General features: G+C 52.7%; 1 protein-coding gene across 5 annotated transcripts in view; it reads left to right on the forward strand.

The window, feature by feature from the left end:
- Positions 1–24569, forward strand: part of Dclk2 (doublecortin like kinase 2) — a 161104-nt gene extending 136535 nt beyond the window's left edge. For 4 of the 5 annotated variants that reach the window (XM_004638683.2, XM_023723658.1, XM_004638684.2 and 1 more), the window contains 8 exons: positions 4014–4133; positions 4345–4491; positions 10153–10286; positions 10709–10786; positions 16888–16984; positions 17677–17757; positions 18764–18880; positions 23547–24569. In XM_004638683.2, coding sequence (XP_004638740.1) covers positions 4014–4133; positions 4345–4491; positions 10153–10286; positions 10709–10786; positions 16888–16984; positions 17677–17757; positions 18764–18880; positions 23547–23756 — 984 coding nt within the window. In that variant the 3' untranslated portion in view covers positions 23757–24569. Of the gene's footprint in view, positions 1–4013; positions 4134–4344; positions 4492–10152; positions 10287–10708; positions 10787–16887; positions 16985–17676; positions 17758–18763; positions 18881–21190; positions 21763–23546 lie in introns of those variants that run through there. The other variant, XM_023723660.1, reaches the window with a different exon arrangement.
- The last annotated feature ends 52 nt before the right edge of the window (positions 24570–24621 follow it).

Below are 24621 nucleotides of genomic sequence, written 5' to 3' on the forward strand. Positions count from 1 at the left end.
CGGCCCACGCTGCGCCTGGGCTGGGACTGGTCCCGCCGGCGCAGGGTAGCAGGAAACTCTCCGCACACTCACCGGACCTGGGCTAGGACTCCCTTGCTGTTTTCAAGTCCACAGAGCATGGTCTTCTGTTGCTCACTTAGATTTAGTTCTTCCTTCTCTCTCCACCTCTTTCTGCATCCATCACATATGTGATGTGGGCCGAGACAGGACACAAACCCGAAAGCATAATGTATGCATTAATTTTTGAGGCCATTAGAATAAATCCACACAAATCTGGTGGTTCAAAAAAAACAGAAAACTATTCTCTCACAGTTCTGTGCTGGGATGCGGCCTCTGAGCCCTGTCAGCTGATGGTGGAGTCCTGGGGTTCGGGCCACACCCTTCCCACCCCTGCCTCCTCCTCCACAGCCTTCTGTTTTTATGGCTCCTCTTTGTGAAATCTTCTGCCTATTTTTTAGAAGAGACTCGCAATGGCGTTTGTGGCCTCCACAGCTAATCTGGGACTGCCTACACACTGCAGAAGCCTTAGTCGCATCTGCAGAAATTCTTTTGCCAAGTAGAGAAATGTGTACAGATTCCAGGGCTTAGGACCTGAGGTTTGGGTGAGCACTATTCAGCCTACTACGAGTCACGTGCCGGGAGTGCTCTCTCTCCTGATGTTTCACCCTCAGCAGTGCTCACGGAGGCAGTTTGGCAAGCAGCTGACAAGGCAAGGGCAGCGCCTGGTGTGTGCATTCGTGCCGGGAGCACCATGGTGCCTGCTGGCTGAGGAACTGGCTGGTCACTGGAGAGAGATCAGCCTGACCCCTAACAGGCTCAGTCCCAGACAGGGGAAAGGCCAGCCACACTGTGCTGGTGCTAGAAGATTGGGCAGCCTTGACTGGAGGAGCTTGGGATGCCCCTGACTCAACTCTGCTGTGATCCTGGGGGACACGTAGGGAATCCCCAAAAGTCAGGCAAAAAAAGTTCCAGACCAAAGATTGGCTGGGGGCAGATGCACTTGGAAATCTGGATGGGAGGCTGAGGAGCAGTGGAGGGGAATGGCTGGACTCGGGCCAGGCAGAGCCACTGAGCAGGGATCCCCCCGCGGGAGAGGGGAGGAGAAAGCTGAGTGCCCCGGATGAGGCTGAAAGCACCACAAAGTCTGCGAATGATGGAGAAGTTGGTGCGGTTGGGGGAGTTGTTTATCCCTCTATTCTGTGTCTGTATGATAAAAATCATAGTGGCCAAAGACTCCCCAGTATCCTCTGCCAAGCTGGCAGTTTTCTTTGCCATTTGCTCATGCAGACCCCTGGAGCCCTGCCAGGAAGTGATTGTTATGTAAATTATGTGGCCTTGGAGTCCTGAAATCACTTACCATACATAATGGTTAATGATTAAATCATGTAAATTTGGTATGGTTTAAAACAAAAATCAATCCTCTTCCTATATTTAGAAATACTGTCTTGGAAAACGTAACCTAAAAGCTTCTCACGTTTGAGAAACAAAGGCCGCACAGGGGCTGCCTGCGCAGGCAGGGAGAAGATGCTCCGGGAGAGTTTAGGCTCCGCTTTTGTCTCGCTGCTACAGCTGGCAGGTCTCATAGATGGCTTCACAGGGACAGATGGAGGAGAGACGCAAAGGCCACCAGCCCCCACCCCAGCAAGAGCAGTCACTGTGTGCCTAGCTACTGGCCTTGGTCAGGGGACACAGGAAGTGGAGGTACTGAATAATGGAGACGTGTTGCTGTAATATTCAGTCAGTATTAAAATGTCGTGCTGCTGGTGGCGCCATGGGCCGCCCAAGGCTTCCGCGTGCCTTTTATTGAAAAGGATAATAACTCCTGGGAGGCGCAGTTCCCTTATGTGGTTGACACCCCAATGTCACTCCAATTTGAGTGTTTCTTTGTGGTGCTGGTGATGGTGAGTTTTATATCTAGATTCACATCACAGAGCCCCTGGAGAGAAGTAAATTTATTGACTCTTCCAACTTTTAGGAAAATAGCAGAAAGAAGTGGTGGATCCAATCAGGGTTAAAATAAAAAGCTCATTTTACTACCGTGGTAGTAAGTGCTATTATCTTTGCTTCCCATAGAGTAAAATAAATTTAATTTTTACATACTCACCAAAGGCCCAGCTCTGCTTTTTCAAGGTAAGGACATATCTAGCTCACACTATCCAAAAGCTTCAGAACCTCTGAATGATTGTGCAATGGGCTTGCTTTGTGGCCACCAAGGGTTGACAGTATAGCTGCCTTCTGCTGGGGGAAAGACCAAGATGCTGGCTGCTGCTCTATACTGTTGCCCTGTGACTTAGACAGATGCGACCTGGCAATAGGGAGGAGGCATACTACTTGTCCCTGTATTCTGGCCAGGGATTATTGGGATCTGAGAACTACCGGGCTTACGGGAGCTCTGGAAGGGTTTGCTGGGTCCTAAGCTAGTCAGACATTTCCCAGCCTCATTTATTAAAAGATTCTCCTACCCAAAGCCTGGTGATTCTTTACCCCCCACTCAGTGTGTGCTGTTGCTTGTTCCGCTCACTTAGGGAATTAAATATCTTCAGCTTTTTAGGTGTTGTTTGATTTTTGAAAATTCTAGCTGGAATTTTACAGACACATTCTCATTAGAAAAAGTGTGTAGGGAATGAGCTGATGTAGAAGCCGGGAACCTGGGTGTGGATTCCCCTGTCCAAGGCCGCCTCCAGGATCCAAGTGTTAAATCATTACCGGAGTACCTGCAGCACAGACACAGATGACAAGGAGTAGATTGCCAGCAGGTGCTCCCTGCTTTCTCCCCTGCTTCAGCTCAGCATTTGCGCTGCCATTTATCAGCTCATTGAGCAACGTCTTGGGCACGCACAGTGCGTTCAGTGCCTAAGGAGGAACCCACGTGTGCAGCGGCTTGCAGCGGGTTTTCTGTGTGTCATTTCTTCATTTCTTAACTAATGTGTACCTCCAGCTGTTGTCAGAAACAGTTTGAGATGGCCTAGAGTAGCAGTACACATACCCACGGGGGCGCAAAGGTAGGAGAGGAACCCCGACGGCGTCCTAAGCCGGGGACAGTCCACTTGGGCTGCGTTAGAAGACCTGCTGAGGCTCCGAGGTTCATGATAGGAAAGGCAGAGGGTCGGCATGAGTGACGCATGCGTGTGTATCTGTGCGTGGTATATACGTGTGTATTTAGGTAGTAAGAACATCTGTTGAAAGGTAGGCTTTACCTAGAATCTATAAAGGGGAAATGAGCAAATTTAGAGAACATTCTTTAAATTCAAAGTTGATTATTGAAGTTAATGAAGATCGACAAATGTGGCGTTCTTGGGGGGTTTCATGTCTCATTTAAAATGGGAATCATCGTTCGCGATTGATGGGATAGTGTATTGGCCGTGACCTTTAGTTCTGTAACAAACACCTTGCCGAAGGGCCAGTCCCGCCCGCGTTGCTCACTGGGACTGAGTCGACGTCATTTTCAGGAAAGTGATCAGAGTTAAGATTAGAGTGGTGGCCCCCATGGTGCTGTGTGTTTCCAGATTTCTGAAATAAATATGACAAGGACCATCCATCTGGTGAATGATTTCACACCCAGTCACTGCGGAAGGAAGTTTCCTTTTCAGGAATTTCAGCATGAAAGTGAAATTTATATTGATAATGGCTAAAAAGTTTTTAAAAAAGTAGCAGAAGTGGTGTGCCGAGTTTTCTCACTTGCCCACTCTGTTTCTGAGTTAGACTGAGTTGAAAAAGTAACTCTGCTGACTTAGTGCAGCGCTGCGCCCAAGCTTCGGCAGGGTCGCGGCCTCCTGCGGTGTTGCACAGGTAAAGGCCCGTCCTCCCCGCAGACCCGTCTATATGTGACTAGCGAGGGAACGTCACAGTGCCCTGTCTTGCTCTAGGACCGAGGAGCCAGGGTTTGGTTCTCTTGGGTGAAGAAGTGGCTTCTGTGGCCTCCCATCTGCAGCCTGTGCCTTGGTTCCAGGGGCGTGTGGGCGCGAGCAGAGGGGCCTCTGGTCTCTGATTCCCCTCTGTGCTTTGCCTGGCAGGAGCACCTGATCGAGAATGAAGTGTCCATACTGCGCCGAGTGAAGCATCCCAACATCATCATGCTGGTTGAGGAGATGGACACAGCAGCTGAGCTCTTTCTGGTCATGGAATTGGTCAAGGTAGGAGGAGAGAGAGTTTCCAGACTCGCAGAACTCCTGGAGGGCCTAATGAGGAGAATGTCAGGCGCCCCAGATGACAGCTTCATTGTTTATCAGTGGTGTGAGTGGAGCTCATGGCCCTTCCTTGGTCGGCCCGCGCTGGGGACCCGCTGCCTCACCTTCACAAGACTGCATGCTCATGCTCTGATGTGTCCTTTCGTGAATGCTGCAGGGTGGAGATCTCTTTGATGCGATCACTTCTTCGACCAAGTATACCGAGCGGGACGGCAGTGCCATGGTGTACAACCTCGCCAACGCTCTCCGATACCTCCATGGCCTGAGCATAGTGCACAGGGACATCAAGCCGGAGAACCTCTTGGTACGTCTCCTCTGCTTCTCTGTTCTAGCTCATGGCCCTGCTCCTTTAAAAGTGCTCATCAGTTCGTGCAGTCATGCAGGAATGGAGGTACGTTATGGCCTGAAGCAGTCCTGCAGTGAGAGTTAAGCAACTACAGGAGATCAGCATGGCTTCAGTCAGTGACCTTAGCTGGTGGGCTTCAGCAGTAATCTCTGTTGATCTTCTCTCAGACAGTAGAAAATACATTTTCATTTGTTTTGGTTCTTTTCATTTGTTTTGATCAGTGATTGTATTAGTTTCCTATTACTGTAATTACATGCTTGAAATATTACAAAGAGCAAAGGTTTATGTTGGCTGTATGGTTTTGGAGGCTTGGTCAGGTTAGGCAGAGTCATTGTCTTGGGCCTCGGGTGGGCATGCTGGGTGGCAGTGATGGGGAGCATGTGGCAGACAAGTTTGTGTACCTCGCCAGCGAGCAAGCCAAGAGAGCAGGAAGGAGCTGCCCCAGAGTCCCCCCAAGGGCTCACCCTCTGTGACTGCGGAGACCCCGCAGGCTTCACATCCTGAAGGTCCTGCTTCTAGACAGACTTGCTGTTGGATCCAAGCTTTTGGGGCACCTGCGGCCCCAGGCATTAACGCTGAGTGGGGCAAGCAGGGTCATAATGAAGAAACATGCAGAAGAATTAGTTGAAGATGGGAAGTAGAGGCTCATGGGAGGCAGAAGTAGAACATGGAAGTTCACTTATGTGGAGGAGAGAGTCTGGGAAATAGTCTAGTCCATCCATCACAGTTTTATGTGGAACCTGAGACCAAGAGATGCTCATTTTTCTTACTTGAAAGTCATTTTCCCTGTTCTTCTACCAAAGAAAAAGCTGTATTCTGCCATGACAAAGCATGAAAGTCAGGCCACGGTGTTCACTTCCCAGAACACTTCTCACCGCTGACCATGCAGTGCCCGTCAGCCCCTTTACTGTCTAAGTGTAGCCAGGGCCCTCACTGCAGAGGTGACGGGGCATTCTCCAGTCGAGGCTGGGGCTCCGCGTGGTGTTGGTGAGGAAGCCCGGACTTCCTGCTCTCACTGGATCCTGGCCCCAGCAGGTTCAGTCACCTGAGGGCCACAGCTGGGAGGTGACTGGTTACTGTGGAGACCGACTAGTCCAACAGTGCTGGTTGCTCAGGCCCAGAAGCAAGGACACTGGCATCAGGGAACTTCCTGTCCACATGGAGAGTCCCTTTCCGTGCCCACTCACCCCACCATCAACCCCTGCCTTCTTTTCCTGTTTTTTTGGCTGCTGCTGTTTTCGTCATGCTGGGGCTGGAACCTAAGCTCTCATATGTGCTAAGCAAGGGTTCTTCCCGCCGAGCACACCACTGGCTCTCTTAATGTGGCAAAGTCGCCTCCGGATCCCACACTCTCTCCTTTTGTTCTGCATCATGGCAGCAAAGAGAGCCATCGGTCTGTGTCTCCGAACACACGTGACCGGGAGGTCAGAACCGAGTCCCTCCTCTCATCTGGGGTTCACTGACCTCTTGTGCTGCCCACAGGGGGAGGAGGAGAGAGGCATTCAGTCTGACCCCACTGCGGAAGCTCTGGAAACAGCCTTAGTTACGCGTCCTTGAGGACTGTAGGCATTGCCCATTGAGGCCTGGCTGGAGCGCAGGTTCCACTCTGGGTTTAGCCGGCAAGCTGGCATTGGCCCTGGAGGAGAAGGTACCATTGAGACACTGACAGCACAGAGCTAGAGTAGCTGTCGGCACCTTCCTGTCTAAGAACTAATTCAGTTTAAACACCAACACATTGAGGCATCTGATTTGCATCCACTTCCCTGGCAGTGGTGTCATAATTTAAGCCCCTGCCTGTGGAGATGGATGGGTCGCCGTGTCAGGGAGCAAGGGGGTGGCTGTTACGGCTGTGAGTTACAGCCCTGATGGTGCCCTGTCAGAGTTAACTAGGAGAGGCCAGTGATAAATTCTGCTTTTCTGGGAGGTGTGGGAACGGGAGAGAAGAGAGTTGGTTTCTCACATTCTGAGTCCTTCTAAATCAGTATGTTGACATTTTATTGAGAGAACATGGGTTGCCCACTTTGGATGTGGGACCTACATTCTGCATTTTTTTATTTTTGCATTCTGAGAGCAACTTTCACTGGAACATCATCTGAGCCCCCAGGGCTGGGTTCTCACTGGTGAGTTTTGGAATCCACTCAGAGTCAACATGCACGGGCAGGCTATAGCCGGGCTTCGGGCAGGTCTGCCCACCAGCTGAGTCTTTTCAGATTTAGACTCAGCTCCAAGTGGTGAGGGTTCTGGCTGCAAACTCTGCTTGGCCACTTGAGAGTGACTTGTGTGCCTCGGTTTCATCCTGCATAAGGAGCAGGTAGCAGTTCTGGTTGCCTGGTGGGGTCCCTGGAAAACTCTAGTGAGAGGCTGTGTGGGAGAATATGTCCATTTCCAGAGTCTGAGGATGTCAGTTACTGGAGTCCCACGCCCCTCACTCCTGAGAGAGCTGAATAACTTCTCAGGGGGCTGGGGTGGAGCCCAGGACCTGCGGCTCCAGGCAAGTGCTTCCCGTGGGCCACACCCCCGCCTGGCATCCACTCTGTAAAGCACGGGCCTGTGTGTCTCTGTGTCCTTGCAGAGAAGCAGTGTTAGTCTAATTTTCCTCCCTGCTTTTGAAGAGAATCTCCAGTGCAGACCTGAAATGTCCTCATATTTTATGTATTTGTTTCTGTGTCTAGCATCAGGGAGAGATGAATCAGATAAAATATTATTATTTCAGGCTTGTCTGCCCCCAATGACACTTCCTTTTGACGTTTAGCCGAGGGTACCGCTTGCCCAGACATAATTCAGCGACTATGGACTGCTCAGTCACTTTCTATTTATGCCTCTGCATCTGACTCTGAATTCTTTATAGGGGAGATGAAAAATGGAGCCTCAGGGATTTCTGGGTATCTGACAACAAGCCCTAAAGACCCCTAGGCATCTCCAAATTGAGTGCTTAAAATAAACCCTATTTTTCAGGAATGGCACCTAATGAGTGGGGTTTTTGAGTTGTGAAAACACAAGAGCAGTGGTAAGACTCTGTGACTCACTTGTGACTCCCGTGCAGCAGAGGTTTAGGAAACTGCGCTGCCGCCATTCTTATCGCTGCAGTTACTTAGGACTTGTCTTTCTCCTGTCTGAGTTTTGGTAAATGCACCATAAATCCTAGCTGTAATTATATCAGATTGTTCTGCTCCATGTTTACATTCAACCTAATGGATGGGAAGTCAGCCTAGGCCCGCAGCATGGCCAAGAGGCTGCGCTGTGACTTCAGTGTCTCTGAATCATTAATGTCTCTGAGTGTGAGTCTGCTGTCAGGGGCAGCCTCAGAAGGGGCTCAGAGAGAGACTCAGTGTCCTTGCCCTTATTCTCGCGACCGTTTCCTGTCATGAAGCTGTACACTGGGCAGGTGCTGTGTGCATGTGTGTGCTGTGCTTAATCGTGGGCAAAGCTGCGGAGCGTCGTGGGTAGCCGCGGGTCTCGTGTCCTCACCTGGGCCCCTTCTCAGGCTGCTGGGCCCCACCTCTGCTCAGTGTCACAGTTCCTGAGAGCTGGGGCGTTACTGGCATGTGGAACCTGGAGGTCTTAGTGTTTTATTGATGATAAGTACATAAATCTCTCTCTTTCCTGAGATATGGGACTCATAGAGCTTGCTGTTAACATTAAAAAAAAAATAGGATTTTCTGAATTGTTTACTTTCTTTAGTTAGTGGTTGAGGTGAAAATCTGGTCTAATATCGGGAAAAGAAAAATAATATATTTAAAGATACAGAAGTAGATGTGAGTATAGATTAAGTCTCAGCCTTTGCTTTTTTTCCCTTGAATTATTGTCCGAGTGGACACCCAAGGGACCAGTAAGCTATGTCTGCAAGTTATTGGCTGCACAGCGAAGCCCGAATCTTGCTGTCACTTACACTTCTGTGCTTCCAGCATTCTGTTTGCAGTTGAAGCCTTTATTTCATAAGGACATTTTGCTTATACATGAAATGAATGTTTTTTAATTATAGAACCAGTATATGGTCATTAGAAACATCTTGAAAACTAGTAGAAAATACATAGAGGAAAATTGTAGTGATTCTCAGTGCTACCACACAGAGATAAATTTTTTAAACGTTTTTGAAGTATCACATTCCATGTACAATTTTAGTGGGTTTTTTACTTATGTACTTCAAAAAAAATTTTTTTTAATGTATTTGGTACAGAGTCTCACTACACAGCTCAGACCCATAGTGATCCTCCTGTTTTCAGCCTCCCCAGCGCCGGGACTACAGGTGCCATGCACCGCCACGCCCAGTCTCGGTGACTGGCTCAGCACACCTGGGGTAGGGGCCAGTTGGCCCGTGAAACCAGGGATCGAAGCCGGTTGTTGCACTAAGTGGGTGCTTAGTCCACTGAGCTATCTCACTGGCCCTTTACACTAGTGAATATCATGTGATAATATTTATTAGAACCTAGGTGGCATAGTGGTGCACGCCTGTAATCCTAGTACTCAGGAGGCTGAGGCAGAAGGATCGTAATGAGTTTGAGGCCAGCCTGGGCTACATAGTGAGTTTCAGGCCAACCTGAACTGTATAGGGAAAACTTGTCTCCAGAATTTTTTTTTATTTGATAAATGATTAGTAGCATCCACATAATATTTTCTGATGGGAATGCACCACGGTTTACTTAGCCACTGTTAGCCATTTGTGTTGCTTCCAGTTTTAAAGAATCCCAGGTAGGTTTTGATAGTGTCACGGTTTAGAGCCCCTGGGCCCAGCTCTGTTCCTTAGAGTTCCTCCTCAGAGATTTATTGGGTCAAAGATTATAAACAGTAGTAAGATTCGATCTATACTGCTTCCGAGAAATAGTGGTGCTTCCCAGTCTTCTCTAGCACTCAGCCTCGTCCAGCACGACAGCATCTACCCAGCCCTGCTCTGCTCTCTGACTCATTTGACTCTCGTGAGGAAGGTACTACTAGTATTCCCCACCTCCCAGGTGGACAGCTTGGTCAGAGAGCATAGGTAGCTTTCACGGGCTGTGTGCGCCCAGGAGACAAGTGGCTTTATGATTCAGATTCAGGCTGTCCCCTCCCAAAGCCCACTCACTTTTTATCCTTCCAGGGCCTTCTTCCCTAGCCACAGTGTTTGTCCTTGGCTGGGGACACAGGCCAGGGACAGGCACCTGCCTGGCTTGCCTGAGGCTTTGGGCTCCTGTGTCCCACACCACAGAAGGACAGGCGTGAAGTGTGCTTATTTCGTCAACCATCCAGGAAACAAGGCTGCCATCCCCACCCCCAACTTTGTCTCCTAAAGTCGAGGTGCAAGTCCCTTGGACAACACTCAGTGTACGGGGGGACACTGAACAAACACCCCTGCCCGGGCGGTTATGTAGCCCACACTCAGAACAGAGTGCAGCGCCCCTCTCTGCTGGGCTCTGAGTAATCACACACGGGAGCACACGCGGGATTCCTGGGTGGGATATGTCCTGCAGAGATGGAGAATAATGTCTTCCAAACCCCACACAGTCAAGCAGAACCTCAGAGCAATCGTGGTGTGACTACAACCGGGGACGTTTCTTAAGGGTGATTAAGAAGTGCCTCGCGCTCATTTCTGCCTGTGGAGTGGTGGAGGGGAAAACCCCAGCTGTCGGCTGCTTTCTGTTACAGGTGTGCGAATATCCCGACGGAACCAAGTCATTGAAACTGGGGGACTTCGGGCTGGCGACGGTGGTGGAAGGCCCCCTGTACACGGTCTGTGGCACGCCCACCTATGTAGCGCCAGAAATCATCGCTGAAACCGGGTGAGGCTCCTGCACTACCCTCCTGGGTAGTGCTGTGACATCGGTGGGTAGAGGTACAGTTTTTCCATTACTGCTGCTTGTGGGTTCATTCCTTCCTATGAAGGTGGAGGAGAGGAGGCAGAGAGAGGGGGAGGGAGGGAGACAGACCAGACACTATAACTATACCAGTATCTTGACCTCATGAGCTCAGGAGCAAGAGTTTGTACTTTCTGGCCAAAAGCTATATACCCAGACTTTTGTCCCACGGCCACTCTTGGGAATATGGCCATGGTTGTCAGGGTGACAGGCAAACAGATGACTGTTGAAATAGCAGGTCGGTCCTCTGTGTGAATGGAACAGTTGGTCCCCTACCCCCTGCATCCCCCAGTAAAGGCTCTGTGGAAGCTCCTGTAATCCTGACTGTTACCCTCCTGCTTTCCCAGCTACGGCCTGAAGGTGGACATTTGGGCGGCTGGTGTGATCACGTACATACTCCTGTGTGGATTCCCACCATTCCGAAGGTCAGTGGTACTTCCAGTGACTGTATTTGGATTGAAAATTCCCTGCTGCTTTACTCCTGGTAGTCAGGACCTGAAATGGGTTGGCCACTAAAAATGCTAGTTAAAACTATAACAATGTATCTTTTACTTTTTAACTTTAAGTTTACAACTTTATGTATTCTCATGGACCACTCCATTCATTCAGTGTGTCGGGACCAAACCCAGGGCTTCCTGCTTGCCCAGTGTCGTGCTTGCTCCACCACCGAGCCACATGTCCAGCCCGGGCAGACTTTTAATTTGGGACCCAGGCCTTGGCTTTGTGCACAGTGCCTCGAGCTCCTTGTGGCCATTCCTTGCTGAAACACTTGCACATCTGTAGGACAGAGTCTGCCCTTCTGGGCTTCCCAGTCTTGGTGGGGGCAGCCCTGAGGACCCACCCAAGGCTGTGCATCTGTGAGGCAACTTCTGTCCCTCAGAGCTGTGCCCCTGCCTACCCAGGAGGATCGCTACAAGTCCGAGCTGCGCAGTGAGTCCCTGTACCAAATACATAAAAAGAGGAAGCCTGAAGCTCTTCGCCCTCACTTCAACCCTTTACATAACATTTAATTGAGAAGTAGAACCACAAATAGTTTTGGCACCAGTGAGCTGGGGAACAAGCAGCTGACAGTAGGGTGCTTCCCCTGGTGGAGCTGAGGTGGCCACAGGCAACTGGCCAGGTGTCTGTCCTCACGAACCTGGCGGCCTTCGCCGGGTTTCAGACTGTTGTCACAAATGGAGAGTGGATTCATCTCTCTCTGTGGAGCAAATGAATGACTTCGGAGCAGCATCTGACACCGCATGTTTGGTTTTCCTGTTTTCTTGAGCTCCGTTTTTAGCACAATCTCTCTGTTCATTTCATAACAAATGCTTGGTGAGTGGCCACTGCTTGGCAGGCGTGTCCTAAGTGCTGAGGATAAAGCGGTGAGAAAAGCGTAATCCCTGAGGTCCTGGTGTTCCCGTCCACGTGGGTTGCTGTGGTGAAGCTCCACGCACTGATGGAAATTGAGTGTGCGCAGGCTGCAGAGTCTGGGAGAAGGCCCAGCAGACTGTCTGGGGGCTCACTTCCTTTCTTAGACAGCGGTCTGGTTCTGAGCTTCCCAGAGTGGAATGGGGGGTAGCGACGTCTCTCAAGGCTCTAATGCCATTCATCCTGGTGGCCTGCACACCTCCCAACGGCCCCATTCTTAATGCTGTCTCATGAGATTAGGTCTCAACCGATGCATTTGGGGAGACAGACGTGCAGCCTGTTCTATGGTGTTTATTGTATTAAATCAGTAAGTGAAAAGATAGGTTTCTCTCCTTTCCCTCAGCATTGCTAGTGAAGTTTCAAGAAACTTTCCAGAAAAGTTGACCGGTTTATCTTTCTAAAACTCAGTCTTTCGGGGCCTGCGAGATGGCTCAGTGGAATAAGCACTTCCCTGCCAAGCACAAGGGCCTGAGTTCAATTCCCAGTTCTGCCAAAAAACAAAACAAAACAAAACCTCAGTCTTTCAACTGAGTTGAAGGTGTTTTTATCAACAATTGCTCTAAGAACAAGAACAGCACAGGTGTTGGCCTCTGCTTTGGGGAGTTGCACGGTACAGAGGCAGACATCAGAGAACAGTAAGAATCTGTGGAGCGCATGGAGCACGGGGCTTACTGAAAGCACTAGCGTGGGGTCCTCTGGTGAGGGCGGGGTTCTCGTAGGTGCGGTCCTGTTTATCTGACATCGGGGCAGACGCCTCAGTGGGCGTCATCAGCTAGCTTACACCAGTTAATGAGCCACCCCGTGGTGGGCCCTGTGCACAGTTTGGGTGCTGCTTCAATGCTGGCCCTGCAGGCCCAGGGTGGCCTCACTCCCATGCTGGTGGTAGGCGTGATGTCAGCTGGGGTGGCACATGGCTTGGTCCTTTTGTCATCCAGTGGGCTGGCCTGGCTTTGTGGGGTGCTGGAGGCAGAGTTCCCCAAGCTGCCAGAGAGGAGGGTGAACTACGCTGCCCAGTCACTTTCTAAGTCTCTGCTCACCTCATGCTTGTTGGTGTCCCACCGACCAACTCTGGTCTCACAGGTAATCCTGTGGAATGAAATGGAACAAATGGGCACGTTGGGGCTTGGGGGTGTGTGTGTGGATCTCGTATTTTGTGGCCGTTTTCACAGGCTGACTTGGGGGGTGCACTGTTGGGGGAGCCCATCAAGGGTAGAAGAGTAGTGCCTCCTGAGAGTGCCCCCTGGTGTCCCCAGCCTGCTGGCTGGCTTGGGGATCAGCGTTGCCAGAGTGTGCTCACCACTCCCTCTAGTGTTTCAGATGACCACTGCAGGCCAGGAGTGGGCTTTTTATTTTTTTATTTTGGCTTTTGGTTTTAGCAAACATGGGGCTCCAACTAAATGGTGTGTATTTATCATGGACTCCTGCCCAGCAGGCAGCAGCTGCTTTGTGGGCTCTCGAGTTCGCTGGCTAATGAAAAGCAGAAAAGGGACATTCTCAAAGCTTCTGCTCTTGTATATTATATTCTGCAGCAGGTCATAAAACCCCAGGTAACTTACTTTTTAAATATTAGGAAATGTTTTCCTTCTTTCCTGTCACATTGCATTGAAAGAGAATTGTGCTGTTAAACACTAGTCGCCGAGATGTCTTCACAGAATACAGGGGCATGAGTTGGATTTCATAACCTCCTATCCTATAAAATGTACAGGGGAAATTATAGAGGTTGTAATTTAAGTGATAAATGATCATGTCTTCATAAATTGTAATTGAAGTAAAAACATCAGCCACTTCAAAATATGTTGTTTATGGAAAAGACACGTTTAACCCAAAGCTTTTGAACCAGAGTTGTTGTGTAGGGAGTGTGGTTCCAGTGCCTTGAAGCGGAACCTCTCTCGCCCTTTCTTCCTTCAGAGCTTTGGCGGTTAGTCCAGGCTCGATGTCCTTTCTCCACTTGTTCAGCATCAGATTTATTTTTATTAAGGAGATTGCTTTTCAGAGGCATCCCAAATTTTAATTGTTGCCTTAAAATGTCTGTTCTTAGGGGGTCTAATGATGAGGGTGTGTGACTGTAGTGAGCTTCTTGAGGTCACACGCACAGAGATGTGTGTCCTGGTGCTCGCTCACTCGCGCTCTAAGTGGAAGGCTTGAGGGTTGCTTGTGAAATCCGGTACAGCACTGTTCAGCTGCCTTTTCTGACCATGCGGGACTTGGCATTGAGAGAGAGGTGCGCCCGGCCCCTGTGGTGATGTTGCACTTCGTCTACGTGGACAGCTCTACACTTACGGCACCTTGAACCAAGGGCTGTTGTGTAAGAATAAAACGGTGCCCTGTGGCATCCCTGCCAGCCATCAGAGTACAGCCACGAGAATAAGTCCAGTGCGGCTCCATCAGGGGAGCCTCTCCTCCATTCCCCCCGGGAAGCAGGAGTTAGGGCACTAATGGGCAGCACCAGCCTGTCCACTGCATTTCCGAGCCACTGGGCTTTCGTTTGTTGGTTCAGGCTGCTTTGCCAGAGCCCACTGTGTGAAGGGCCTGCTGAGAATGAACTGCAGGCTTCCATTACAAGATAAAAGCCAGGGATTGACATGGGCAAGCTATTTGAGATTCCAGAAAAAGAGAAGTGGAAAAACAGGAAAGGGTGGCTAAAATGAACAATTTGGGAAACGTTATTTCTTTTCTTCTGGCATTATCTAGTCTGATTTTCTAAAGATTTCCATAAAGACTCATTTTTTTCACTCATTTTGAAGGAGTTCAAAGAGTGAGGATATAGCAGTGGAAAGGAGAGAGGTCATTTTGCAGCTAGAAAGACATCTGAGCGCGCTCAGAGAACATCCCTTTTCAGCCTGCAGTGCCGTCTCTCGCCTCATCCGCCTGACGTTTGCTGCTTCCTGTGCCTTTGGCCAGCCTGTAGGGGCTGCAGATGCCCGACCCTGCAGCTAGGCTCTGTGGATGTTCCCAGAGCTCACAAAACCTACGATGTTCTCTTCACCAGGACACGAACGAGGGCACCGTGCGTCACACAGGCCAGCCTTGGTGTCTAGACAGTGCCACGGTCTGTTTCTGTGAACGCCACTCTTGTCTTCGTCCACCTTTGGGAGAGTGGGTAGCAAAATTCCTGAAGGTTGCGGGCTGGCGGGGGGGCGCATTACAAGAACTGTTGCACACTTGCCAGGTGATTTCTAACTTCGTGCCTAGCTTCCTGCAGCCTGCTCCGAGCATTCTGCTGCGGGCTTGGCAGGGCCCTCGAAAGCTTTGTACTTGCTCCTCCCTCTGGACGTCTGTGCATCCCCCAGTGTGCTGCGCTGGGAATGTGGAGATGGAGTTTTACAGGAGGCTTGAGGCGTATCGGCTTCCCTGGACCTGCCATCAGAAGTCTAGGTTTATTTGGAGAGCCGACGTCATCTGTGTGTGGCCAGCATGCTCTGGGTGTGAGCCTGCCAGGTGTGGGCTGGGGCTGGTGCTCACTGGCCAGCAGCCCAAGTAAGTGGGCTCACATGCTCAGTTACCGTGGTATTTTTGGCTGGGCCTTTCTCTCGGGCAGAATGTAAATGAAAGTCAAGTTCTAAGGGCATGAATGTTCTGTCCAGATTTTGGACTCCCGTGCCTTCGTCCTCTTGGCTGTGGCACTCGTGTCAGCTTTCCACTGCGATGATCCAACTCTGGAGTAGCTCCTTCAAGGAGGAAAAATTTCCTTTGCTGTGGTTTCCAAGGTTTCGGGCCACAGGGCCTTGAGGGGTCAGGTGACAGGGACATCATGATGGAAGAGCGCAGTAGACAGAGCTGTTCCCTGATGGCAGCTGGGAGCATGGAATGAGAGAAAGAGCCAGAGAGGAAGGGCCAGCCAGCTAGCTCAGCGGGCTGCCTTAGCTTAGGCAGAGCACAGGGACTGGGGCTTGATCCCCTGGACCACAAGCCAAGCCGCCCCGATGCCCATGGTGCTGAGACAGCCAGTGACACCGGGCGTGGTGGTGCACGCCTATAATCCCAGCACTTGGGAGGCTGAAAACAGGAGGATCACTGTGAGTCTGATCTGTGTAATGAGATCCTATAGATCCTGTACTACATCCATTTAAAAAAAACCAGAGAGGAAGGGCGGGGGACCCCACCCAGTGCTCAAGGTGACACCCATGACCCACTCCTAGTAAATGCCTCCAATTCCGATCTCCTCAAGGAATTATGGCTGCTGAAATTAGTGTCCCATGGTCCAATGGGCTCCCCAAAGCCCATCAGCAACCAAGCTCTCAGTACAGTGAGTCTTTCAGGGGATGCTTTGGATGCCAACTGGAGTGCTGTCTCTGTTGTCTTAATTTTTGTAGATGTATTTAGTGCAGGGTTCACAGGGTCTCCCTATATGGCTCAGACTCCCAGTGATCCTCCTGTTTTCAAGCCTACCCAGTGCTAGGATTACAGGAATGCACCACCGCGCCCAGGCTCAGTCATTGTCTCAGTGTCCTTGTTTTATTGGAGAAGTGGAACAAGTAAAGCCCTGCTGACTCAGGCTTGCTGTTTTCTATGCCAGCTGTGGTGCAAAGAAGGGAGGGTAGATCACGGCCCCACAGGAGGATTTCACTTTCCTCGTAAATCTTTTTCATTGTGGGTGTGAGCGACATAGAAGCTATCGCCATAGAAGCTATGTCTTAATCATTTTTCCCCCTCAGGGCAGGGGCTTGTCCTAGTGCCAAGGCTGTTCCCAACCCCTGGGCTGGAGTGACGCCCCCCCACTCCAGTCACCCTCATCGCTGGGACTCCCAGCATGCTCCCCCACGCCTGGCTTACAGGCTGTTTTGTGTGTACAGCACAGTCACACTAAGCACATTCACATCTTGTCCAGCCGTCGCCATCTCCACGTGCAGAATGTCTCCATCCTCCCAGACTGGAGATCTGCATCCATTTCACAGTTTTCTTGAGTCACTGGTTCTGTCTTTGCACATCTGGCTGTCAGACTTTGGGAATGCTCTTTGGCTCCTTGTCCAAAAAGGGAACTTTGTCATCACAGATGCGGTGGTGACGCACAGGGGCCGACGTGCAGCAGATCCCGACTCCCTCCCACTCTTCCCGTAGTGTTGTATTGAAGACCGCACTGACCTCCACTCTCCTTCTGTCTGTGTCCCTGCCTTAGTGAGAACAACCTCCAGGAGGATCTCTTCGACCAGATCCTGGCCGGGAAGCTGGAGTTTCCTGCCCCCTACTGGGATAACATCACCGACTCAGCCAAGGTAGGCCTCTGCCTGTTCGAGGGGTGTGCTGCATGCCGAGCGCGGGCCTCAGCCATCACTCGGGCACGGTGACTGCTGTGGGAGGGAAGGGATGACCGATGCATCCCACCTGGGGCTTCTGCACGTTCATCTCCTGGGACCGTCTCGGAAGTCCTTGAACAAGCTCTGCAAACCGGAGTGACTGCCGTGCTCGTTGCCATACCCTTCCGCTCCTCTAATCTGGAAGCACCAATTCCTTCATCAGCCCCAGAACCATGTATTGGGCACCCACCAGAATATAGGAAGGAGCTCAGGAGAACCCTGCACTGCAAAGAATAAATCCTGCAGCACTACGCAGTGGGATGAGGGCAATGCCCAGGACTTTCAAGGGAGAACATGCTGGCTTTGTGAGCCTGCAGAGACCTTCTGCTCCGGAGCTGGCAGGGGCAGCTGTGTCTCCATCCTCCCTGGCAGGTGGAGGGCAGGGTTGCTGGTGTTTGAATTCACACACTGACTTCCTGTGCTTCTGGAAGAGCTAGCTCGAACTCAGACTCGTGCCTCTGTGCCGGAAGTGTACCCTTTCCTTCTAGGGTCTTCCTTTTCTTTTTTGGCACCGAGGATCAGACTCTGGTCCTTGTGCTTGCCGGGCAGGCGCTTGAGCGGCTGAGCTCTCGCCCTGGCCGGGTCTTCCCTCTTTCCTTCTCTCTTTCTAGGAATTAATCACTCAGATGCTTCAGGTAAACGTCGAGGCTCGATGCACTGCAGGGCAGATCCTGAGTCACCCCTGGGTGTCAGTAAGTACCCGCACTCCAGGAGTGGGCAGCTGTTACTCTGTGGCCAGTGGCAGCCTCCGGCTGTGTGCTTTGCAGGGGCAAAATCATGCAGCTGAGCTCCATGGCACACAGTGTCTCCTGGCCCCAAAAAGCAAGTAGCAGGAAGGGAGCTATCTGGGAAAGCAGCTGATACCAGGGCTCCACAGTCAGAGCCTGCTCTCTGCCAACTCCAGAAAGTCGCCACCTCTTTGTGAGCTTCCATGTCCTCATCTCCAAGGAAGGGGCTGGCTGGGGTCTTCTTGAGGAAGCCCGTGCATCTTGCCTGTCCCTGTCGCTGGCCTGAAGGTTTTCAGGATGTGCCACGGGGATGAGATGTGATCTGTGTCCCAGGGACCCCCCAGAGACGTCACTGTGGTGGGTGACGGTGACACAGCCCCTCCCAGAGGTGGGCCAAGGGGTTTGGTGCTGACAAGAGCTCACTCTGTGGGGAAGCACAGGTCAGGGATGGGTGACCAAAAGGTGCGCACCTCCCCATTCCAGACGTTGCTGAAGAGAAATTAAGGTGTCTCTTAATTTTGTCAGCCAAGGACTGTGGTTTACCTAGGCCTTGTGGCCCTTGGAAAAGTAGCTGAGGTGCCACATCTTTGAGCAGTGCAGGTTGCCGACCGAGTGCGTTGGGGGCTGGAAGCTCGGTAGGGGGAACCCCTGAGCCCCATCCTGCCAACCACAGGGGCCACCCTGGCTGTGCTCCTACCCTCTGCCTCTTTTGGAAATATGAGAGGAAACCACACTGTGGCCCAGACATGCCTTGAACCTCGGGGTTAAGCGATTCCTGCCTCGGGCTCCTGGGTGGCCGGGGGACCACAGCGGTGTGCCACTGCACCACGCACGGACTCCCCTGGCCCGCGCTAGGATGGAGCCATGTAGGAGGAGTCCAGGGCTTGGAGGAGGTGGTAACTGTTACAGAAAAGACAATTTAGGTGTGAGAGTCAGAAATGATTGTATTCGATTTTGTTGTTTTCTGCAGGACGATGCCTCCCAGGAGAATAATATGCAAGCAGAAGTCACAGGTAAACTAAAACAGCACTTTAATAATGCACTGCCCAAACAGAACAGCACCACCACCGGGGTCTCCGTCATCATGGTAAGTGGGGCACAGCACGGGGTCCTCTGCCATGCGTGGCCAGAGCTTCCGTCATGTGAGGTTGGGGCCCCGTGTTCCCTTGCCCACACGCAGAAGGCAGAAGGGCACTCCCTGGCCCCTTCCAGGCTACGGGTGCCGTGCGCAGGGCTGTGCAGCCTCCGGGAGGCCAGGCTGATGGGTGCAGGTGTCGGGCCCGTGCTCTCTGCTGTTGCTGTCTCTTCAGAGCCGGAGCCCTGGCTGTGGCAGCGCAAGCAGACAGCTCCCACTTCACGGAGTAGATTACACGAGGCATTGATTATTCTCTGGGATTCGGGATAAGAAGTAGCCAAAGGGAAGCAAACTTTTTCTTTTTTTAAGGGACAAACATTTTATAAAAGCTTGGGGGCTGGCAAAACTACAGAACACTAAAATGTTGTAGTGTTTCCAGGGTTAGTAGAATTTTGTAAAAAGTAACAGTGATCACCATTATTTCTTCTGTACTTATTTAGAGAATGTTTTTTAACACGTTCCTGCCAGCCGGACACACCAGTGGTAGGTACATGTGTGGTTGTCTCACCCAGTGGCACTGTCCCATGCCACCCGATGGGACAGTCATGCATGTACCAGTGGTGGTTCAGAGCCACCTGGCAGCCAGACAGGAAGTACTGCCCTGTGCCTAACGTGTTATCTAAATATATAACTATAACACATTGAAATGAAAAGTAACATTAAGGGATGGCAAAGGAAAAGAAAGGCAGGAAAAACAGAAAACCAAGCCTGAGGTGAGGTCAGTAAGCACAGCGCAGGGCATCTAGCCCTTGTGAAGCCCGCGCAGCTCTGAGCAGCTCCCACCGACCCAGCAGGGAGTGGCAGGGTCGTGGCACCTCAGGGTCCCCACAGACACTCTGAGCCTCCTGTAGCACCAGCCTCTCACTTTCTGTGAGGGACCCAGCTGGAGGAGAGCTGCGCCTTTTGCTGCCAGCATGTGGGAATCCCAGAACTTGGGCCAGGGAGCACAGGCCGGAGCTCAGGGACCTGTGCCCACACGCACACCCAGCCCCTGCCGTGCCCCATGAGCGTCCGCCCGTGCTTAGCACCTGCTGGCCGTCCTGCTGGCCTCTCACTGGGGGGCTGCGTTTATCTGGCCACCCTCTGGATGCCCACCCTCTTCCCCTGGGGCCCTGCCAGCACGAGTGCTGTCCCCTCCCCCCTCACACAGCCTGGGCCTTGACAACTCGCAGGCCTTTGGGCTGCTCCCTGCCAAAGGAGTGGGATGGTTGCCACCTGCTGCGGTTTTTCTAGCAGTTTATAGTATTTTGCTGAGAGCATAAGAAAGTCCGAGTTGTCACAAAATTATGGTTTAAACACTTGGAAAGGAATCTTCTGTATGAAACCAGCAGCACGGGGACATTTTGAAGTGATTCCCTTATAAGAGCTGGCACCGATGGTGGGAGAGACAGTGCAGCCTTCTGTCCTCCGTGTTAAGAGGAAACTTCTGGAAAAATGTGGAAAATGTAAACAGCCAACATTGGCCCAGTCGAGCCAGGCGTAGTGGCAGAGCATGTGCTTAGCAGGAACGAGGCCCTGAGCCCAGCCCCAGCACCGAGTGAAAAAAATTGGCATCTTCCACATGTAGTGAAAAACTGTAAGGAATTTGTTTGCTGGAAGCAGAAGTTAATAACTATGTGTTTGTGAGCCAAAGGATCATCTGAGTGGAAGAAGTATTTCGGCCTGTGCTGGAGCTCAGGAGGGCCCACTCGCGTGGCTGCCGTGGCCCCTTCCAGCCCCAGGAAGACTCGATGCCTGTGGGGCTTGGAGCACCTCCCAGCCGAGGCTCTGGGCTGTCGGCCTGCAGGGTCCAGGCCCGCTGTGTTCTGGGCAGTGACGCTGCTGCCCCTCAGACAGAGCCATGTCATGTGGTTCACAAGTGGCCTTCTCCATCTGCTCGAAGCGGAAGGAGCTCGGCAGGCGCCCAGGCCAGCACGAGCACTTTGCAGGGCGCCGTCCCGGCCCACAGTGAGAGGCTGCTGTCACAGTTGTTGTCACAGTCCCTTCTCCTCCTCTGGGAGCCAGCAGTGCATGTGCTGCAGTGGGAGGAGCCCGGCAGGCGCCCAGGCCAGCAGGAGCACCGTCCCGCCCCATGGCCAGAGGCCCTTGTCACAGTTCTCCCTGCGGAGCCAGCAGGGCGTGCGCTGTGGTGGAAGGAGCTTCTGCGAAAATTTAGAAGAAATAAACCAGCGCTCTGCCATTGTCACGGCAGCGGTGACTGTACAAGTTGAGCTGACGTGTGGCACGTGTCGGCAGATCCTGTCTAACTGCATGTTCCCGCAGGCCCGCAGGCGGTTGGCGACCGGGAGAGCTGCCAAATGGCACCATCTTCACCACATTTCCAAAGCTGAACTTGGTCAGTGAAACAGCACTGTCGGTCTGCCTTTGCGAGAAGAGGAAGTGTGTGGTGCTCGTCTCCGGCAGGACCCACTCTCGGTGCCCAAGCGTCACCTGGGAAGGTTTTCTTGTCCCGCAAAGTGGAAAGAAGAAACAGCCTGTCAGTCACCTCAGCCCGTCAGGCCGGCAGTGTGTGGGGACTTGCGTGGCGCTCGTCTCTTCATGCTCTTCCTCCTCCTCACCGTGACTGTGTCCAGATGGCCATTTCTGGAGCCTGTCTTAAATGTCCTTTTATATTAAAAAGAACTACAAAACGACTGTCCCTGCGTTCCTGTGTCCTCGTTACTAAGTGAGCCGATGCAGTTTCCCACAGATAGAGGAAGAGCCGGTGTAGGGCGAAGTGCTTTGTGGCTGACGGTGGGACAGCAGTGGCCAAGCTGGAGACGGCCCTCCTGGCTCCCAGGTTCCTTCACGCCCCTGGGTGGGTGCTGAGGCTCCAGAAGTAGAAGTAGTGTGTGCAGGGAAAGGAAAAGGGCCGATTGTCTGCATTTGACAGTTTGAGTGACTGATGGCTACTCTTCAGTAAACCTCACACCGAGGTTTCCTCCTCTACCGCGGACGCTAGGGGCCCCACACAGCCTCGGGGATTGAGCCCATCCGCGCCCTGGAGCAGCCCCTCAGCCCGTCCTCTGCAGGCTGGGAGGGCCCAGGCCCTCGGCTTCCTGTGTGCTTGGGACAACGCCACACTCCTTGGTTCGCACTGCTCCTTCCCGGCCCCACAGTGGGTTTGCACCTGCTGTCTCCTTCACAGGACACATAGCTGCTCCTGGTGAGGGACAGCATAGGGCGGGGCTCTGAGGTGGGATTCGTTCTTCCTCACCTGCATTTCCTAGGCCGACCTTGCCTGCGCCAGCCCGAGATAGATTATTGCATGGCGTGGGCTCTGGCTTCCAAGGGCCTATGGTTTTGTTATACTGTTTTACTTCCTGTTTGTTTGGTTTTTTTCTTTAGCTAACACAGAAGAGATGATTTATTGTACACGCTTTGTACTTAGCCAAAAGCGAGAACAGTACTGGTCCTGAATGCCACAGGTCCAGGGACTGCTTAGTTTGAACCAGGTGTATCTCTTTTTGAGGTGGCCTTGGCAATCAGATGGCAGGGACGTTCTAATCCATTGAGACATTTAGACAGCGTGCAGTCCAAAACTTGCACCAGCGCTGGCAGCCTCCAGCATTCTGTATTTCTGCCCCTCTGGCCTCCATGGGCGTACGAGCTATTTGGACCTCTGTCTCATCTTTCTTCTTTTATGCTTCAGTTTGTGCATTCGCTTCTTCCTCCACTTGGCGCTCATGGCGCAGAGGTGTCTAAGAAGATGGCGTTTGAGCACGCTTAGTCAGGCCCGGGCATTTTGGGGATGTTTTCTTGGTCGTCAGAGACCAGCAGGGCCGCCTTGTGGCCAGACCGGGTGACCGAAACATCACCGCACCCAGCAGCACGGCCTGGGGCGAGGAAGGGAGCCTTTGTGGGGGTGGGCGGCAGTTGGGCTGGTCCCCGACTTTGAGGTCTGCGCGGCTGTGTGGCTTCTGTTGAGTAAGTCTAGTTTCTGTCCCTGCTTCTTTCCTTCTCTCGCCTGCCTTTCCCGCCGCCTGCCTTGCTTCCTGCCTAGGTCCACGGCCAGGGTACGTATGACTGCATGGCCACGCTTCCTGCTGCCACAGCACCCATGCCCAGCTTGGAGGGGAGAAGTAACGGGCGCCTGTCGGTGCCCCAGAACTCACAGGGTGCACAGGGCCTCACTGCCTGCTGCCCTCATAGGCTGCCACCTCCCTCACTTGGTGGCTGGGTCACAGGTTTCCTCCAGAGACCAGGAGGAGAGGGAGAGGGAGACGGCGGGTTCTGGCCTAATTCACAGACCCTGGGGCAGCCCCTGATGTGGGGCTGTTTCTCAGCTCCCCTAGTTAGGCAGTCCAGCACTCTGAGGGTGACGAGGGTCCCGTCCCAGGAAGAGAGGCTCTTAGAAGAGGATGGGCCTGGATGACACGGCAGGCTGCTCTGGCCACAGAGCATCTGTTCCCTGAGTCAGTCCAGGTGGGGCCGGCCAAGTCAGAGCCCCGCTTGCATCTGCTGTCTGCTTGGTTCTCTGGGCCACAGCCAGCAGCTCCCTAGCTTGGGGCACCCCAAACCAGGCCAGGCTGCCAGGGGCGCGGTGTTACTTCTCCCCGCCCGCGTCCGCATGCTCTGTCGTGCTCTCTGCTCACCCGCCGCGAGGGCCTGCGGACTAACTCTGCTGCTTTCTCCCCAGAACACAGCTCTAGATAAGGAGGGGCAGATTTTCTGCAGCAAGCACGGGCCCGAAGGCAGCAGACCTACAACAGAGCAGAGCTCCCCTACGCCTCCTCCGGTCCAGGAGCCCCCCGAGTCTGCGCCCAACCCTCCGGCAGCTCCCCCACGCCCCTGTTCTCCGGCCGTGGGCTGCGAGCGTGCAGGGACCTGGCGCCGCCACCGAGACTGAGCCCGTGCGGCCTGCCTGGCCATGCTGTCCCCGCTGGATGCGTCCCCCTCCTGACCACCTGCTGTGGCCCCAGCCCTCCCGGGGTTGCCAAGGACGGGGCTGTTGTCACCGCATTCTGCACACTGCTCCAGGAGGTGACTCCTGCCATCAGCGTGGAGCCCGATGTCCCAGCGACTGGATTTTGGTCACCGCGTGTGCGGGGCAGGGTATGCCACTGCAGCTTTTGTCAGCATAAAGGATTTTTATAGCAATTCCATGTCGGTTGCCAAGAGACTCCTCGTGTGAGTGCGCCGCTGCTCCCTTCTCAAGGAGGACAGTGCCTGCGTTTCCCCTCACGCATGTCCTGGGAGACGTGACGGGGCATCACCTCACCTCCAGGATGCCAACGTCACAGTCCGCAGCCCGCAGCAGGCAACAGCACTGTGAGCTGGATATTTATTTGGCCCCCAGTCCAGGGCGTGGCTTCCTCCCAGCCTTCCCCAACTGGCATGAGGAGCCGCTAAGGGGGCAGGTGCAGGGCTCCCTGGCCTGGCACCCCATCAGCATGGACCTGGCTTCGTGTCTGCTTTCCCTCAGGAGCCAGGGCTCCCCAAGCGCAGCTGGCTGGGGCAGGAGGTGCCCCTTGGACACCCTGTCGCTAACCTTCTGGAAGGCTGCTGGCAGTTTTTCCTTTTTTTCCACCGCCCTACTCTTTTTAATAATTACACATGGCCATGTATTTGTTCGACCTGCTCATCTTGTGAGTAGGTGGGCCCTACGTGTAGTTCATTCTCACTGTTAAGACTTTCCCTTCTACAAGTGTCCCCAACTGCAATAAACTCTTCCCTCTTCAGAAAAAAGCCATCTGGGATGGGCAAGGCGTCTG

The sequence above is a fragment of the Octodon degus genome, unplaced genomic scaffold, assembly GCF_000260255.1.
Source record: "Octodon degus isolate 3935 unplaced genomic scaffold, OctDeg1.0 scaffold00101, whole genome shotgun sequence".
NCBI classification, from domain to species: domain Eukaryota; kingdom Metazoa; phylum Chordata; class Mammalia; order Rodentia; family Octodontidae; genus Octodon; species Octodon degus.